Below are 18,548 nucleotides of genomic sequence, written 5' to 3' on the forward strand. Positions count from 1 at the left end.
AGCATGGCACAGGCCCTAGGGGGACATGCACAGACCGCAGCACCCACACATCTCTCTGCTTGTCTGATTTGTGCCCTTTGGGCATGGGCCCAGCTACATGGAACTCCTGCAGTTGTGCCTCCTTACCTAACCCAGAGAGAATTGATATGATGTCTTCCCTTGGGTATCTCCAGGAGGCTTCTTGTAGCCTTCACATTGACAAAGAGATTAGCTCACAATAAAAGAATGAACAGGGTGTTCTGACAAAGTATGACTTTACAGGTCTCTTCATTGAACTTCCAAGTGCCAATATGGTCAAGCAATAATTAGTGTACACCAAATACCCAGACAAAAACAGCTCTGTTTTTCTGCCTAGAAATGGTGCTTCCTGCTAATGTGCAGTTAGCGCTGGTGCACATAGACTCCTCATTCAACCTACTCAGTCTTTATCCTAAGCATTGGAGCAGATGTTCAGGATTATAACAGCAACTGAGACTTAAGACAGAATTACTCAAAATAGTGCGTAGTTTGGTACAATGCAACAGGCATCGATATATTTGAATGTGGCATACATGCAGATAGCATAGGCTCTGTAGATGAACATCAGTATAGTCCGCCCAATGGGAGGATTGTGCAAGCACAGCAAGGATGTTTGATTTGATGTTGTTAACATAAAACCATTCACTTTACTGACCAATGCTTGTGGCAAGAACATGTGTTTCTGATGGGGTGGAAGATGGGGAGTACAGGACATATCTTTCTTAGCCCTTTATCTGCTGAAGGTGTATATTTTCATCCTAAAATACACAGGAATTCTGTGTAATCCACACCCACTCCCACAATTGGAAGCTGAAGGGACTGCGATAGCTGAGGGCCAGTCCTCAGTACTGAGTAGCCAGTCTTTGGGGTGGTTCAGTTAGAGCTGGCTTACGTGCTGGAATGAAGACTTTCTTCCATGGTTAAGCTGTGGTAAAACTGGTTTGAACATGATTTGATTTGATTAGATTTTTGAATTTGTAATGCACATATCCATGAGGAACCAAGAAGAGACCGCATCCAGGCGCAGAGGTAAAATACAAACGGAGGAATAGAAAAGTAGGACAATGCAGCACAGATCACTGAAACAGATATGTTTTCAGCTTTCTCCAGAATAAAGACAAGGAATTTATCTTCCGGAGGGCGGCAGGCAAATGATTCCAGGCACAGGGCCTCCAATGGAGAAACATCTATCTCCACGGTACACAAAATAAGAGAACCAAGTATTTAAAAGATTTTGGCCGGTAGATGGAGGGAGCGAGTTGAGCTGTGGAGAGAGATTTTGGAGATAAGGTAGCTAAGGGCAGTGCTATGAATACATTTAAACATCAGGCAGAGTATTAAAGGATCCTCTTCTGACCTTGCAACCAAGGAAGATTCCTGCGATATGGAGAGACAGAAGCAGATCTGGGAAGTTTGTCGAGAAGTCTGACTGCAGCTCTCTGTGCACATAGCGAAGTCTGGCTGTAGCTTTGTGTGCATGTATACAAGTCTGAATGCAGCTTTCTGTGCACATAGAGAAGTCTAACTGCAGCTTTCTGTGCATGTATATAAGTTTGACTGCAGCTTTCTGTGCATGTAGATAAATCTGACTGCAGCTTTCTGTGCACATAGAGAAGTCTGGCTGCAGCTTTGTGTGCATGTATATAAGTCTGACTGCAGCTTTCTGTGCATGTAGATATGTCTGACTGCAGCTTTCTGTGCAACATAGAGAAGTCTGGCTGTAGCTTGTGTGCATGTAGATAAGTCTGAATTCAGCTTTCTGTGCAACCTGCAGGCGATGAATCTGCCCCATTGGAATGCCCAGTAATAGAGCATTGCAGTAATCCAATCTGGAATTAACCAGGGTCCCTATGACCGTGGAACGGTCAGATTTTGCAAGAAGGGGCAAGACTGGTCTCAACAGTCTAACTTGGTAGTAGTAGATGGATTTAACAACTTCACCAACATGTGAGTTACAGCTAAGATTCCCCTGCCAAATACAGCCTAGCTTTTTAACCTTAGCAGAAACGGTGGTTGGAACATCAAAGAGAGCTGGACATGGAATCCCGTATTCGGGTCCGATTCAGTGATTTATTCGGCTGAACATAATGACCTTGGAGTGATTAAGTTGGAGCTTGTTTTCGGGCATCCAGTTTTTGATTTTGTGTGAGCAATCTAGCACCCGATTGATGGCTTCCGGTGGATTATTGAGCCTAACATAAATGTGCATGTCATCGGCGTAGGAATGAAAGCGTAGATTAAACTCCGATTTTGTCTTTGGTAGTAGATATTAAACAGTGAGATGGAGAGGGAGGCCCCCTGTGGCACACCGCAAAGTACTGGAAAGGAGTCTGACTAGCAGTTTCCCGTTTTAACTTGTTGCTTCCGGTTTGACAAAGAAGAGGAAAACCTCTTCAACGAATCCTCTGAAATCCGGACCCCGTGGTCCATCTAGACATAAACATCTCGAAATCAACAGCGTCATGTGCTGGTGACAGGTCGAGCACGGCTTGCGTCCTCGTATCCGTCTAGCGTCCTCGTATCTGCCTAGCGTCCTCGTATCTGCCCCCTCAGCGCTGATCTACCCGCTTCCAAGGAGAGCTGCTGCATGAGTGAGAATGTCGCCCCCTATGTGTTCTTTAAGTCAACCTATGACCTCCTCTTAAAGACGTAGCAAGACATCTCTGCTTGGTCATATTCTGGCAAAGGTGCTAGAAGTAGCGTGAAATGAACACGTTTTGCTGTTCCCTCTTGCAAGCATGAACAAAATAGTTATAACGAAAGTATGAAAAGTCTGCAGACTTACCTTACTTCTGAATCCTGCGGAGGGTATGTAGCTACCGTGCTCCGGCCCCTTCTCACCCTTCTGGCCTGAATATCCATACCAAGAAAACACCAGGGAGCTTAAGTCTTAATTACAGCAACCCTAACAACTAAGTGAAATGCAACCAAAACAACTACTGGGCTACCCCTCATCAGGGGAAGGGAAGTGCGTTTCCTTAGCATATTTTCGTCAATAAATGCTTCACAAATGTGTTCTCTCTCTCCCTCTTTCGACAGCTTGAACTCTCGCTCCATCTCTCCTCCGATCTCTTGTTTTCTTACATTATCAAAGCCAGGCATGTTATATTATATATGTGAAAACAGCTGAATTGGATTAAACAATAACATTTCTTAATTGCTAAACCGAATTGAGCAGTAATCACCCGCATGGGCCATTTCCTGGCAGGAAATGTCCTGGTCCCAGAATCAGAAGGCACATTGAAAGCAAGAGCCGCTCTCAAGGCTTCGGCTGCTGATGACGTACGAAGGCTGGGAACAACAACAGCACTGCCAGGAAAACCGATGCATACACATCAGCCATGGCGGATGAGCGACTGGCCGGCTTCTGTACAGTCTTACACGCTGAACACTGTACTTCAGGAGGTCATGAAAGAGATACGTCATTTCCGTTTGTCTCCAAGTAATGTACAGCAAGCAACATTAAACATATATAGTGCATGGTCAGTGGTGGCTAATATATTTAGTGCCTTTTGTTGAATCCACACAAAACCATCCCACAAAATATGTACAGAACTCTGAAGTTTATTTGGAAAGTTGCATGAGGTTTCGTCAATTGGGGGCAAAGTTGTAGGTGGGGTCCAAAACTTTGTGACGTCCCAGTTGAAATGCACTGGATAAAATCTGTTGCACCTTCATCCCAAACCACTACATGGATTTTCGTCAAATTTGGCAACCTCATCCCCGAAAGTGGGATTTCGCAAATTTGATGCAAATGTATCCTCTAGATTGTTTAAGAATAAAAAGAATAAATAACTCGGTTCGGTTCACTGCTTGCTGCTGTTGCAGACTTTTTCAGATAAGTGGAGTGGCTTGTTAGGGAACATGTAATGTGATTGTGTGAGCACACACAAAGTTTCGACAAAAGCCAGCTGTTTATTTATAAAGCGCCTATACACAGGCAAGTGTTTCAAAGCGCTCAAGGAGGTTGGGAACTTGGGGAAAAACAACAGTCGCTCAGAGCCCTTGAAATTCGGAGACAATAATAATCTGCACAGGCAGAGTAAGTGCATATAATACATTTATCATTTGAGATACAGCAAATAGGCCTGGGCAGCGATTCTGCAGTTTTACTAAGTGCATTTAGGGGTGAAGACAAGGGGGAACAGACAGACAATCTTCAGGCACAGTGCATTTGGATTGTGCAAGTGCACAGAGGGTCACAGAGTGCACCCAGTCGGTGGAAACAGGGTTAAGTGCAGAGAGAGCCGCTCTCTAGGGTAATTTCTAAGTGCATTAAGGGTGGGTGGAGTGTAAGGCCCTAAGGCAAGTGCGAGAGAGGACTGACGGGTGTGCCTGGGACCTGTGAGACTCTGAGGTACACTGGGCGGCCAGCCATCAAGCTGTAGGGAAGAGGAGGGAGAGTAGGAAAGAGTAGAGAGCTAGGTTAGCAGGGTAGAGGAAGAGAGAAGGAAGAGGAGAAGAGGAAGGTCTTGAGGAGTTTCCAGAACTTAAGAAGATCAGGCTCAAGGCGCAGGGCGGAAGGGAAGCTGTTCTAGAGGGAGGCACCTGCTGAGGATAAGTGTCAGGAATAGGGTCTGGGGCAAGCCTAGGCGACAATATTGTAAGAAATAGGACAAAAACTATGATTCCCAGCATACTTAGAGGTGCAATGGTAGTTCACGTATTCGCGCCAGGAGACAGCTGGAGTTCATTAATGGAGTATTTAGCCGGCGTGTGTGAGGAACGCAGGATGGCGAATGAGTGATTTATGTCTATGAAGGCGGACGGAGGCTTCTGTCAACCACGGCAGTGAGGGAGAGTATCTGGCCGAGCAGGTGGAGCCTTGCTGTTAATTTCGGGAGGCAACGCAAACTTCACGTAAGACCTTCCCATAGCTCCCGGCCGCAGCAGTGAAATCTCCTCCCTTCCAGACCGCTGTCTTCACTCCCATACGCGGCAGCTGCTCCGTCCGGGTGTACTTGTGAGGCACCCGGACTCAAAGATAAGTACACGGATACATGTTTCATTAATGTTGACAAGAATTATGTTTTACTTGATACGTTAAAGACTTGAATGAGCTACTAGCAAGTCCCCAGGTTGGGGGTAGTTTAATCTCTATGGGAAGTATGAGGCAATACTTATCGCAGAGACCCTTCTACTAAGAGATAAAGGGCAAGACTGTTCATTTCGATTCTGAAGGGATATCTTGGGTTATGTTTATTGCTTTTGTTCGCTCATGTTTCATGTCAGCCCATGGGGCCATGTGTATGTTGACTTATGAAGGGGGCTTCCCTTGTGCGTGCTATGCAGTTTGTATCGCTCTTGTCTGCTATGTGTTTGCTACATGTTATACTAACATGGTCATAATTATGGACATGGTATAGGGTAATTAAGAACCCTAAAAAACTCCGCTCAGGAGACAAGTAAGACAAGGATTATCAAGTAGGAAAGATAGGTTATTTCTTGGTTTAGGATTAAGTAATTGTATTGAGATGCATTTTGTTTGTTCCCTATCTTTCCTTTGTCATTCCACCCCCTTTCCCTAACTCTGTCTTCCCTCCATTGGCTGCCACGTGGTTATCTGTGTATTTCAATTCAGACGCCCGTACCAACCACGGTGGGAGGGTCGATCTATTCGGCTTCTGTGGTTCGGGAGAGGGGGTTGAAACCCTTCATCCCCCGATGTTAGGGGCATTTAAGCCACCCAAGCCAAATGAATTAGAATCCTCCTTCGTTAGCAGAAGTGCTAACGACATTACAAGCAATTCAAGCAGAATTAGCACATGCCAGACAGGAGTCTAACACTATTAAGGCTCAAGTTCAGGGATTAGTGGCTCAGAGTACTCCATTGGAGGGGGCGGGAACGTCCACAGGGGGTGGCACAGGGATAACCTCTACGTTTTTGTGCAAGCACCCAGCAGTGTGCCATTAGCACCACCAGAAAGATTTGCGGGAGATCTGAGGAAGTATATGACCTTTTTGACGCAATGTAGGTTACACTTTTTGTGTAAGCCCGCTGCATTCGAAACTATACAAGCTAGGGCAGCGTTTGTGATATCTTATCTAACCGGGGGATGCAGCAGCATGGGCCATGCCATTGGTGCAAAAGGATGACCCATTGCTATACAACTGGGATCAGTTTTTGACAGAATTTGGACGACTATTTGATCAAAAGAGAAGTTTCCTTAGCTTAGGATAAGGAATTGTTAGCCTTAAAACAAGGGTCACATGATTTAGTATCCTATGTTATGCAATTCAATCGGTTGGTAATAGAGACAGATTGGCCAGAGAATAAGCAGACAGTACTGTTCTATCAGGGACTCAGGGTGGAACCTCAACCGAGTTCCTGTACGGCGATGATTGATCTAGCTTTGAGGTTGGACCATCATATGAATGAAAGGAAAGGTGACAAAAAGAAACCGGATATGGTACCTTTTGTAAGATTGGACAAGGGTAGGGGAGGAAAGAGTAGTGATGGAGAGCCCATGCAAATTGGGGGCATAAGGGGATCCTTGTCAGCAACCGAGAAAGAACAGTGTAAGGTGAATAATTTATGTCTGTACTATGGACAACCCGGCCATTACATAAGAACATGCCCTAATACGCCTAAGAAGGTTGGGAGGAGTGATGGGAGCAAGGTGGAGGCGGGAAAAGGATTGGGCCGGCCTTGGTGGGAACTCAAGGGTCAGGCCCCAGTTTGAGGAAGTTCCCAAGTTGGGCAGCTAACACGATGGATCACAAGAATTCTCATGTGCATCTATTGGTAACATTATTTTTTGCATGCACAAAACAAATGGTGTCAGCTATGGTGGATTCTGGTGCGACAGGAAATTTTATTGACATTGGTTTGGCACGGAAGTTGGGATTACCATTAAGAGATAATGCACAGGTGGAAGGTGTACAGTCGGTGATGGTTCTCCCTTAATTTCTGGTCCTATTTACCAACAAACACAACCTAGTCTGATGAGATGTGAATCAGGCCATGTGGAAGAGATTGTGTTGGATTTGATTGCAGCCCCGCATTTTGGTCTTATGTTGGGTATGCCATGGTTGATCTTACACAACCCTCGTATTGATTGGGACACAAGAGAGGTATCATTTACTGGGGTAGAGTGTAAAGAACATTTGAAGGAAGGGGTAGGACCGGCTCTATTTCTGGCAGATCAGATAGGTGACTCACAAGTGGTGGGGGCTGTGGGAATTGGCATTCCTAGGCAGTATGTGGAGTTCGCAGAAGTGTTTGACAAAAAGGGAGCTGAGAGGTTACCTCCACATCGCTCTTATGACTGTGTGATTGAATTAGAAGCTGGAGATAAGTTACCATGCAGTCGTATTAATGCACTAACAGAAAAGGAAAATCAACATTTAAAGGAGTTTTTGGATGAGATGTTACAAAAAGGGTTCATTAGACATTCTACCTCACCAGTGTCATCTCCTTTGTTTTTTGTGCCAAAAAAAGAGGGAACTCTTAGAACCTGTATTGACTATAGAGCATTGAACAAGGTAACGATAAAAAACAGGTATCGCTTGCTTTAATTTCAGTTCTGTTGGATCAGGTAAAATCAGCAGTGATTTATACTAAATTGGACTTGAGAGGGGCATACCATTTGATTCGAGTAAAGAGTGGGGATGAGTGGAAGACGGCATTCAGAACTAAGTTTGGACTATTCGAATATTTAGTTATGCCGTTTGGCTTGTGTAATGCACCTGGCGCATTTCAATATTTTATGCAAGAGGTATTGAGAGAGTTTTTGGACATATTCGTCATTGTATATATTGATGATATCCTGATTTATTCTGCCTCAGAAGAACAACACATTGAGCATGTGCGTTTGGTGTTAAAGAAGCTACAGGAGCATGAATTATCTGTGAAGTTGGAAAAATGTGAATTCCACACTACTAAAGTGGAATTTCTCGGGTTCATACTCACTCCCACAGGTATAGTAATGGATCAAAAGAAGGTACAGGCAGTCATTGACTGGCCAGTGCCTCAATGTATCAAAGACATTCAGTCCTTTTTGGGATTTGCTAACTTTTACAGGAGATTCATTTCGAATTTCTCACAAATTGTTACGCCAATCACTAAGCTGTTAAGAAAATCTTCTGGGTTCAGTTGGGACCAAGAAGCAGAGAAAGCATTTGTCACACTAAAAGTGGCCTTTACCTCTGCTCCGGTATTGAGACACCCTAATCCTGAAAAACCTTTTCAAGTGGAAACTGATGCTTCAAATACAGCGGTGGGGGCAGTGTTGTCTCAAAAAGATGGAGGAGGGAGGTGGCATCCTGTGGCTTTCTATTCTCGGAAACTCACGAGTTGTGAGCAGAATTACTCCATTACGGACAACGAATTATTGGCTATACGGGCAGCATTTCTGGAGTGGAGACAGTATCTTCCGGGAGCGAGACATCAAGTGGTGGTGGTAACTGACCATAAGAATCTTCAGTACTTCAAGACTGCACACACTTTAAGCCCCAGACAGTTGCGGTGGTCACAATATTTCAATGAATTTGACTTTCTGGTAACTTTCAGACCGGGGAAGAAAAATGGTAAGGCTGATGCACTATCTAGGCAGCAAAACTTGGAAAATGTGGTGACAGAGGTGAAGACTATTCTTCCAGTGGAAAAGGTGGTGGGAGCGATAACGAATAGTCTGTTGAGTCAGGTAAAAAAAAGAAATGAAGAAAAACATGAATGCGGCATGGGGCACTAAGGATCCTTGGGAGACGGTCAAAGAAGGCCTTCCGTACTATGCAGGAAAATTATATTTACCTACTCAGGATTTACAAACTAAAGCACTGAATTGGTGTCATAACTCTCCTTTGGCAGGGCACACGGGAAGGAAAAAGACACAAGCAATGTTGACTAGGTACTTTTGGTGGCCAACTTTAAGACAGGATACCCTTGATTATGTCAAAAAATTTGAAACATGCACACAGTGTAAGGCAGATCATGTACGGAAGACAGGACTGTTGCAACCCTTGCCTACCCCTGAGAAGGTGTGGACTCATATTTCTATGGATTTCATAACTGACTTGCCTCCTGATAAGCACTTTGGCACAATTTTGGTGGTAGTGGATTATTTGATCAAACAAGCACATTTTGTGCCTTGTCAAGGTATTCCCGGTGCAGGAAAACTGGCAGAATTATTCCTACAGAACATTGTCCGGTTACATGGGTTGCCACAAAGTATTGTGTCGGATAGGGGCCCACAGTTTACTTCTAAGTTTTGGCGTGCCTTTTGTGCTATGCTGGGTATTGAGTGTGCATTATCTACAAGTTATCATCCACAGACTGATGGACAAACAGAGCGTGTCAATCTGACTTTGGAGCAGTATTTACGATGTTATTTGCATGATGGTATGGAATCATGGGTACAGGATTTATGGTCAGTAGAATTTACGTACAATAACACTGAACATGCTTCACTAGGGATGTCACCTAATGAATGTTTGTATGGACAAGAAATGAACATGTTACCAGAACAGTTACCACCAGTAGCACACTTTCCAGCACTACAAGAGATGAAAGAATCTCTTTTGGCCCTAAAACAAAAGGCTAGAGTAAAGTTGGAGCAAGCCAAGAAGGATTATAAGACACAGGCAGAAAAAGGGAGACAAGCAGCTCCTAATTATCAAATAGGAGACAAAGTATGGTTATCCACACATAATTTACCATTGGCAGGATATCGTAAATTTGCTCCCAGATTCATTGGTCCATATGAAGTGATAACATGTATATCACCAATGGCTGTCAAATTAAAGTTGCCTGGAACATTAAAAATACATCCTGTATTTCATGTGTCTCTTCTTAAACCTGCAGTTCCGGGAACACGAGTACAGAGACTGCCAGCCATCACCAAAGAAGGACAAACAGAGTATGAGGTCAAGACGATATTGGATTCAAGGCGCAGACATCGGAACTTGTGGTATTTAATTGAATGGGCTGGTTACGGAATTGAGGAGTGTTCCTGGGAACCGGCCAGTTCTGTGCATGCACCCAGATTGGTAAGACAATTCCATTTACGTCACCCGGAAAAGGCAGGCCCAGGGAAGAGCCCTGGGAGAGGAGGTACTGTCAGGAATAGGGTCTGGGGCAAGCCTAGGTGACATTATTGTAAGAAATAGGACAAAAACTACGATTCCCAGCATGCTTAGAGGCGCAATGGTAGTTCACGTATTCGCGCCAGGAGACAGCTGGAGTTCATTAATGGAGTATTTAGCCGTTGACCGCCCGTGCACAGGTGCTGATATTTAATGTTGTGCAGCACGGGGGGCCACGACGGCGTGTGTGAGGAACGCAGGATGGCGAGCAAGTGATTTATGTCTATGAAGGCGGACAGAGGCATCTGTCAACCACGGCAGTGAGGGAGAGTATCTGGCCGAGCAGGTGGAGCCTTGCTGTTAATCTCGGGAGGCAACGCGAACTTCGCATAAGACCTTCCCATAGCTCCCGGGCCGCAGCGGTGAAATCTCCTCCCTTCCAGACAGCTGCCTTCACTCCCATATGCGGCAGCTGCTCCATGGGGCGGCGGCGTCTCACGGCGACATACCAGAACGTCCGGGTGTACTTGTGAAGCACCCGGACTCGAAGATAAGTACACGGATACATGTTTCATTATTGTTGACAAGAATTATGTTTTACTTGATACGTTAAAGACTTGAATGAGTTACTAGCAAGTCCCCAGGTTGGGGGTAGTTTATATGGGAAGTATGAGGCAATACTTATCGCAGAGACCCTTCTACTAAGAGATAAAGGGCAAGACTGTTCAGTTCGATTCTGAAGGGATATCTTGGGTTAAGTTTATTGCTTTTGTTCGCTCATGTTTCATGTCAGCCCATGGGGCCATGTGTATGTTGACTTATGAAGGGGGCTTCCCTTGTGCGTGCTATGCAGTTTGTATCGCTCTTGTCTGCTATTTGTTTGCTACATGTTATACTAACAAGGTCATAATTATGGACATGGTATAGGGTAATTAAGAACCCTAAAAAACTCCGCTCAGGAGACAAGTAAGACAAGGATTATCAAGTAGGAAAGACTAGGTTATTTCTTGGTTTAGGATTAAGTAATTGTATTGAGATGCATGTTGTTTGTTCCGTATCTTTCCTTTGTCATTCCACCCCCTTTCCCTAACTCCGTCTTCCCCCTTTGGCTGCCACGTGGTTATCTGTGTATTTCAATTCAGGACGCCCGTGCCAACCATGGTGGGAGGGTCGATCTATTCGGCTTCTGTGGTTCGGGAGAGGGGGTTGAAACCCGTCATCCCTTGTTAGACTTGACAATAAGGATCTCCCTTCAAATCTCTGCTTGGAGAACCGACTCACTCGCAGAAGGTTGGGGGTAGATGAGCGGAAGGATCATGAGGGACAGTATTTAGGGAGGCAGCCTTGCAGGTAGGTAGGTTCCAGGCCCCAGAAAGCCTTTTGGACAGTGTAGAGGGTCTTGAATGTGATACTTGCAGCCACGGGGAGCCAGTGAAGGGTAATCATTCAATGCTGATCGTTTCCAAGTCTTTCAATTGTGCAGCAAAATCCCCCAGGTTTTGTGTGATCTTGGGGACATATTACATTTCTCTGGCACCATCCTCAGCTGGCGTAAGGTTGGGCGGGCTCCAGAGGGGTGTAATATGATGATTTTACACCAATGTTTGTGAACATAGGGACCAGCCGCAAAAACACAATTTCAGCTTAGTGAAAAGGGGCACTGGGCCAGTCCGTAGGCTCCGTGGCTACTGTGTGCAGCTTGTTGAAGATTAGGGCATGGCCAACAGATAGGCTCCTGGGAATGTGGCCAGGGATCCATTATCCATAGGGAAAGCTAATCTTGGGTGGCTTATAAATTGGCCATGGCATGAGCCAGGTTCACTGGCCAACGACCCCATTATAGGGAAGAGTAAATGATCTCGTGCCCCATAGCTGCCTTTCACACCATTGATCACCAAATACTAACCTCCCTTCTTGCTGGCAGGATTGACTTCTCTGGAACCATTCTACAATTTTTTATATTTTACTTATCCAGTAGCACCGCAGGTCTTACAGGTCCAGCCAACTCGCACTCATGTGTGGGATCATCAAGGTCCCATTCTCTCCACAATCATCTTCAATCTATATATACAATCCTTGTGAACTCTCCTAACTGACCCCAACATAGCCATCTATCAGTACACTGATGACGCTCAGCTGTACCTTAAGGTCAAATGCTTACCTTAAACTGAAAATGACCAAGACCGAATTTGTCCTCATCGGTCTCCCCACCAGACAACAACTTGGCTGGTTGACATGTTACTGGAAGGATTCACTCCTCAACTGTCAAATTCAGCCAAATCCCTAGTCTTCATTGTTGACAGTATCCTTTCCTTCCAAAAGCACATAGCCACAAAGGCACAAACCACATGGCTACAGATCTACAGACCCCACAAAATCAAACTCTTCATTCCCTTGAACGAATTCCGTACAGTGGGTGAAGCACTCATTGTCTCACTCATTGAAGGGGGAAAAGCCCTCCTCACTGGGGTTCCAGCTGCACACTTGGCCACCCTCAAACATGCTGCAGCCCACCACATTAAATGAGCCCACAAATTCGACCGTATCACTCCAAAACTACTCACTCTTCACTGGCTCCCCTGCTCCATCCAGGATCATATTCACAACTGCATGTATCACCTTCAAAGTAGTCTCAAATGGAACACCAAAATACTTAGCGGCTAAACTCCACACCTCTGGAGGATTTTGCATGCACCTCACATGGAAAAACCATTAAAAGGTTGGAGTCAAAGCTAACCCACAAAGAAAAGACTTGCAAGCAATCCTTTGCCTGCCATACCCGACTATCACCAACTCAATCCCTATAGAGGCTTGAAATGTCCCCAGCATCCTTCAGGTCCGCAAAACACTAAAAACGTGGCTCTTCCAACAATACCTGCCCGGATGAATAAAAATCCCTATCTCCCTCCACCAACAGTACTGCACTGCTGTATAAAATCCCATCCCCGATTCTCGCCCTATCCTGTTGTCAAGTGCTCTTCTGCTCTTGAGCTAGGTTTGTGCTATAAGCAAGCACATTTAAATAAAATAAATATCATACATGATGGCATAATAGAAGTCATTGCTGATGCTGTTAGTGATGTCTTTGATATTCTGAGCAGTATCATAAGTGATGGCATATTTGATGCTGTCAGTGTTATCTGTGATGTTATCAGTGAGCTCTAGTTTCCAGTGACTTCATTGATGTCAAAAGTGATGTCATGAATTATGCTGCATGTGATGTCATCATCATGCGATGCGCAACACGGGGGCACAGAGTGTTGGGAAGGTGACACAATCTTCCCACATCCCCAAACGGTTTAGAATAAAGCAAATAATGCAATATTTAATGTAAGAGAACAGGGCGGAGGAGGGTGCCTTTAAAGGTTTCTAAACAATCGTATTATTGCATGTTCCATAGATGTAATGCACAAGCGGGAACAAACACTATCTTAGATATAAGCAGCTATATTGGAACATAAGGCATACACTCAGTGCAGTTGCCAGCATCCCAGGCGTAGGCTGTGAACATGAGAAAAGGAATGGGTTGTATCTGAGGCACTGATGAGAAAGGCCAGAGCCACAGAGATCCATAAGCCCTTCATTGTCATAAAATGTTGCCAACCTTCGTTCCCTGGGTAAAATGTGCCCTGCAAGGCCATGGAAGGAGGGCTGAGTATCGTTGTATGATACAATCCCACGAGAAGGAGGGCACAGGCTTCCAACCCCCACCAATCCAATTCTAAGTTATAGCACCCAAATGCCCTAGCTTTAGGATCGCTGAATTCCAGCCAGCCGCAGACCACTGATCATAAACCTGTTAGACCCATGATTGATCAAAAAAGATCAGAAAGCAGGGCTTTCCTGCCTTCACTTCTAGGTCACAGGAATTGTGCTGCGAGATGCAGGGAGGGATGAAATTATAGCCCAGAACGAGGGTGGAAGACCTCAGAGAGGTGCCAGCATGTCTGGGAGAGAGTGAAGTGTGAGAGTTAGTATAACCTCAGCTTTCCCCCCCCGAGCACCTGTCTGCTCATACCAGGTGCTCTGCTGCATAGGAATGTGTTGTTTAGTTTGCAAATAATTGTCAATTATCCGGCTTGTGACCGATGGCGAATGCAGCATCACCCACGTGGAGGTAAATGGACATACGGGGCTGGGACCAATGGCCTGCCGTTGCTTATGGAGCAGACCACCTATCTCACCAACCAGCCGCGCAGGTTTCTACTGTATGTAATTATATCACTGATGACACTATGTACCTTCATAATGTGCTGCTCTCGCAGATTTTGCGGTCTTTGTTGGAGCTTTTCATTTTCGTGTAGAAATAAACCTTGAGGTTTATTGGCCCTTTTTCCATAGTGGGTGGTATTTTGTCTGGTGTGATCGTCTAGTGGCTTTTCTACAAGAGTTAAGGTTGTGTAGCTTGCAACACCTGTCATATATCAAGTTTTTTTTCCAGTTATGCCAGCACCTTCACGGAATTTCACCTAAAACATTTTCACTGAATTCCAAGGGTTGTTTTGCATTGAGCTGTTTGACCATAGCTGTATCGTAACTAAAGGTCACTGAATTTCAAGAGTTTTGTGATGCTACATCTCTGGACATCATTTGTTGTACCCTTTCCCTTGTAAAAACGGATCAATGCAAACCCTTTAAAATCTTAATTTTCTTGCTGAGTTACACAATATTGGGTAAAGTCCCTATCACTGATACAAAGCCTGCACACACATTTCCTTTCTCCCTATTCCCATCTCAATAATATTTGTGCAACTGAACCTACACTTTGTAACTATCTAATGTAAACTTGCCAGTAAAAGCAGATATTCATTTCTATGCAGTGCACTATAATCACTGTCCAGCCAAGCCTCAGACAACTACGAAACTTCCCTGAAAATTGTCAACTAGACCATCCCCTTGCATTCTTGTCACTTCTATAATGAACCACACTTGCCTTCACTGACAAATAAAAACTTGGAAATGCACATCTCAATGTCTTCTTAAATATTGCGATGTTTCGGAATATACTGCCTAATTGTTTTCCACACATACAGGATGAGTCTGCTTTAAAATGTATGATTCTTCTCTAATTCCGTCTCCTCCCATCTTCCCTTCTTACTCCAAACTCAAAACACATCCATTCTTGTGTGTCTACACATTATATCCATAAACCACGATTCTCCACCAAAACAAAAGCCATGTTTGCCCAAAAAGTCCAAAAATACCTCAGCACAGATACTACTAAGAGAAATCGAAGCTTTTTAATTAACATCTTTGACCCCTTCTTCCTTTTATGCATAAACTGGGTCTTTAATTGTGTTTATCTACGCATGTCATATATTTTAACATCTTGCTGTTAGATCAGGCCGTTAACACCACAGAGGATATCGGGATGTTTTCTACAACTCATTTCAAATAACCTGTAACGAATACACATGTTGGATGCGATCAGGCTTCTGCAGCATATGTACACATTCAAACTACTCCCATTTGTCCATATTTATTTATTTATTTATTTGTTTTTTAAACCTCAGCATGATGAGACCTAATGTAAACACTGGGACTTCAAGCTTTTATTGCAATTTACAACTCCATTAATCCATTAATCACAAGAGTTCCGTTTACAGTTGGTTATATAAGGGGGCTACCAGGCCACGTGGGCACAGGTCTTTAGACAGTCAACACTTTTGCGTCAAGCCTTAATGAGTCCATGAAGTCTATTACAGCGCAGCTCAGTTTGATACAGTGCCCGGCACTAGCATAGGACCACCAGTCTCGATTGGTGGCGGCAGCAGGAATAAATTCGCCTAAATGCTGCATACGTTTTGATACAATCCGCTTGTCCTTATACTAGACAGGCTCCCCTGCTCCAATCATCTTCAATTCCTTGCTCACACCAAACTCACTATTTTAATGACATTTAGAAAGCAATCCCTCATTTAAAAAAAAATCCTCAGACTACTAATTAATCTTTTATAATGTGCCGGAGACCAGTCTCTGAGCATGAAACCGGGATTCGAACCTGTGTTGCTCTGCACGTTGCCCCTGAGCCATCCTCCTGGCCCTATATATCATTAAAATATTCATTAGGGAGTGTGCCAGGGGGAATGACTGCGTGAATGGCTTGCTCCTGCTTCAACATAGAATAAACATGCTTCATCACAGCCACAAAAGCGAGGGTCTTCCCACAACCCAGAGTATAGGTATCCCTGCACCCGGATGAGAACCCCGGGACAACAATGGGCAGAGCGACTTCACGGGAGGAGCCCAGTGTGAGCAGCTGGTAGTAGGCCATAATGGTGCACCGGAAAGCCAGGCCTTTTGGCATTCAGTCCCCCAGTGCCTCTGCCTAGGAAATCCACTTGGTAGTGGTGGGACAAGTGACACTGAGACACCTGGATAGTGGATCCCGGCATCACAATGGATAACAGCGGCAATGTCCAGTGAGTCCCTCTGAGTCTCGGCCGCTGCCAAGCATCTTGAGGTCTGGGGAGCCTGGTGGTAGACCCTACGCTATCTGGATACAGCGCTGATGGAAGGGAAGTGCATTCCCTCGTTGGGGTCCAGGAGGCTCCTGAATTTTATAGGCGTGCACATAGAGTTGGTGCATGATCTAAGGGGGCCAAAAAGAAAGCCTCATTGTTGAGTGGAAAAAGAAGAGACTGAGGCGCGGCCTGGTGCAGGATGCCTTTTGTGACCTGGTGAGGTGAGGTGGAGGGTGGAAACCTCGCTATGAGCCACGTCTGGTGGGTAATAGGGTGGCTACATCAAAAAGTATTTCCCCTGATGAGTGATTTGTTGGTGGAACATTCCCAGGTGACCATCGATGGAATGATAGACTTGTTCGTCTGACCCTGGGCTTTGGTGCCCACATCGCGCTTCCGGAGCAACTGGTAGATACTGTGACTGGGAAGTAGTTGTATCCCCCAGACTTCAAGGGGCTCTTGAAGGGGATATTCATTGTCAAAATCGAGGGTGCACAGCAACATGGCAGGCTGGAGGCCATACAGTCAGACATTCATGCAGTGTTGTCAGAAATAAAGGCCTTCATGGCGGAGGTGCTGTCCCCCCTCTCAGCCATCAAGGAGATAGTGGAGAACATGGAAGATAGAGTTGAGGCCCTTGAAAACTGACAGCTCTTGATGGAGGTCCTGGAAGCGTGGATGGAAGTACAGATCAAAGAGTTGGAACTCCAGGAGAGAGATGTAAGTAACAAGGTTGATGACATAGAGGACAATGAGAAGAGGAATAATATACGGCTGTGGGGTCTGGTTTAAAGAGACGATGCAACCTCAAGAGATCTTGATCGATGAGTGGGATACATGTTTAAGACTTATTTGGGCAGAGATGATTCCAGGACAATCATGTTCAATAGGGTGCATCGTAGAGCAGACTCCGGCTTGGGTCCCATATCAGTGGTTGCCAAATGCCAATCTGTAGGGATAAAGAAGACATCTTGAGGAAGACAAGAGAGCTGGATACTTTTGAGTCAGAAGGGGCCTCGATTAAGCTGTTCCAGTACTTATCGGTGCATACAGCAAAAATGCAAGCCACTGATTTCCTGGATGCAGTCTGAGGGGATTCAATATTGTTGGAGATATATATCCCTTTGCACTGTCCTTTGAGGTCCGAAGAGAGCAATACGATGAAAATGAGGGAGATCAAGCAGACCAACTCCTACATGAGATGCAAGGAACTTGTCAGAAGGAGGTTGAGGGACAAGTGAAGAACAATTTAAGAAGGCCTTTTTTCTGCTTGGTGTGAGGGAATAAGTGACTGGGGCACACACTTTAGGAAAATGAACACCTCCCCAATAAAGAAACCTGGTTGATATATGTGCTCAGAGGGGACAAGGTGGGATATGAGCAGGTGCTGTGAGTCAGGATGCGTGGGAAGATTGTTTGTGGCTGATTATTGATCTATTGATCTGATTTTTTTATTAGGAGTGTAGGTGGGGTGATGATACCACTTTTACTAAGTGACCCAGGATTGCCTGGGCATCTCATTGTACTGCGGGCACTTGCTCCCTTTGTTGTATTATTTATGGTTATTTTGATGCCAGGAAAGAGGGATAATGTATGGCCCGTGACAAGGTGATGAGGGAGGGTTTTATTATTCTCAGCATGAGTAAAGGGACAGGTGTTTTGATGATGTTTAGTGTTGCATGGTCGACACGTTTGGTTGTTACACTCTGGGTCCATGGAGGATTTTAATTTAGCGACTTTGAATGCAAAGGGGCTAAACTCGCCTCACAAGCACTCTCTGTTGGTGTGGGAGTTCAAGAAGTAGTGCGTATCACTCCTCTTTCCACAAGAGATGCATTCAGGAGGGGAGGAGTGCTGCTTGGTTAGTAAGGACATTGGCCAGTTCTTTTGAGCTTCAGAGTGTGAGAAAAAAAGGGGCAGGGTGGGTATTGTCCTGGTTAAAGTGTGTGTGCAAAAGTGGGTTCAAATTAAGAGGGCATTAGGAGGTATGCTGCTCATGATTAAAGGATATTGATGGACAAAACATATTACTCTGGTTCCTCT

General features: G+C 45.0%; 1 protein-coding gene across 3 annotated transcripts in view; it reads right to left on the reverse strand.

The window, feature by feature from the left end:
* Positions 1 to 18,548, reverse strand: part of KCNMB2 (potassium calcium-activated channel subfamily M regulatory beta subunit 2) — a 775,451-nt gene that overhangs the window by 357,246 nt on the left and 399,657 nt on the right. Inside the window, exon 1 of one of the 3 annotated variants that reach the window (XM_069618698.1) lies at positions 2,804 to 3,049. The exons of 1 other annotated variant lie outside the window; for it this stretch is intronic. In XM_069618698.1, the coding sequence (XP_069474799.1) occupies positions 2,804 to 2,880 (77 nt within the window). In that variant the 5' untranslated portion in view covers positions 2,881 to 3,049. Of the gene's footprint in view, positions 1 to 2,803; positions 3,050 to 18,548 lie in introns of those variants that run through there. One more of the 3 variants, XM_069618699.1, reaches the window with a different exon arrangement.

Source organism: Ambystoma mexicanum, chromosome 10, assembly GCF_040938575.1.
Source record: "Ambystoma mexicanum isolate Mex_15411 chromosome 10, UKY_AmexF1_1, whole genome shotgun sequence".
NCBI lineage: Eukaryota > Metazoa > Chordata > Amphibia > Caudata > Ambystomatidae > Ambystoma > Ambystoma mexicanum.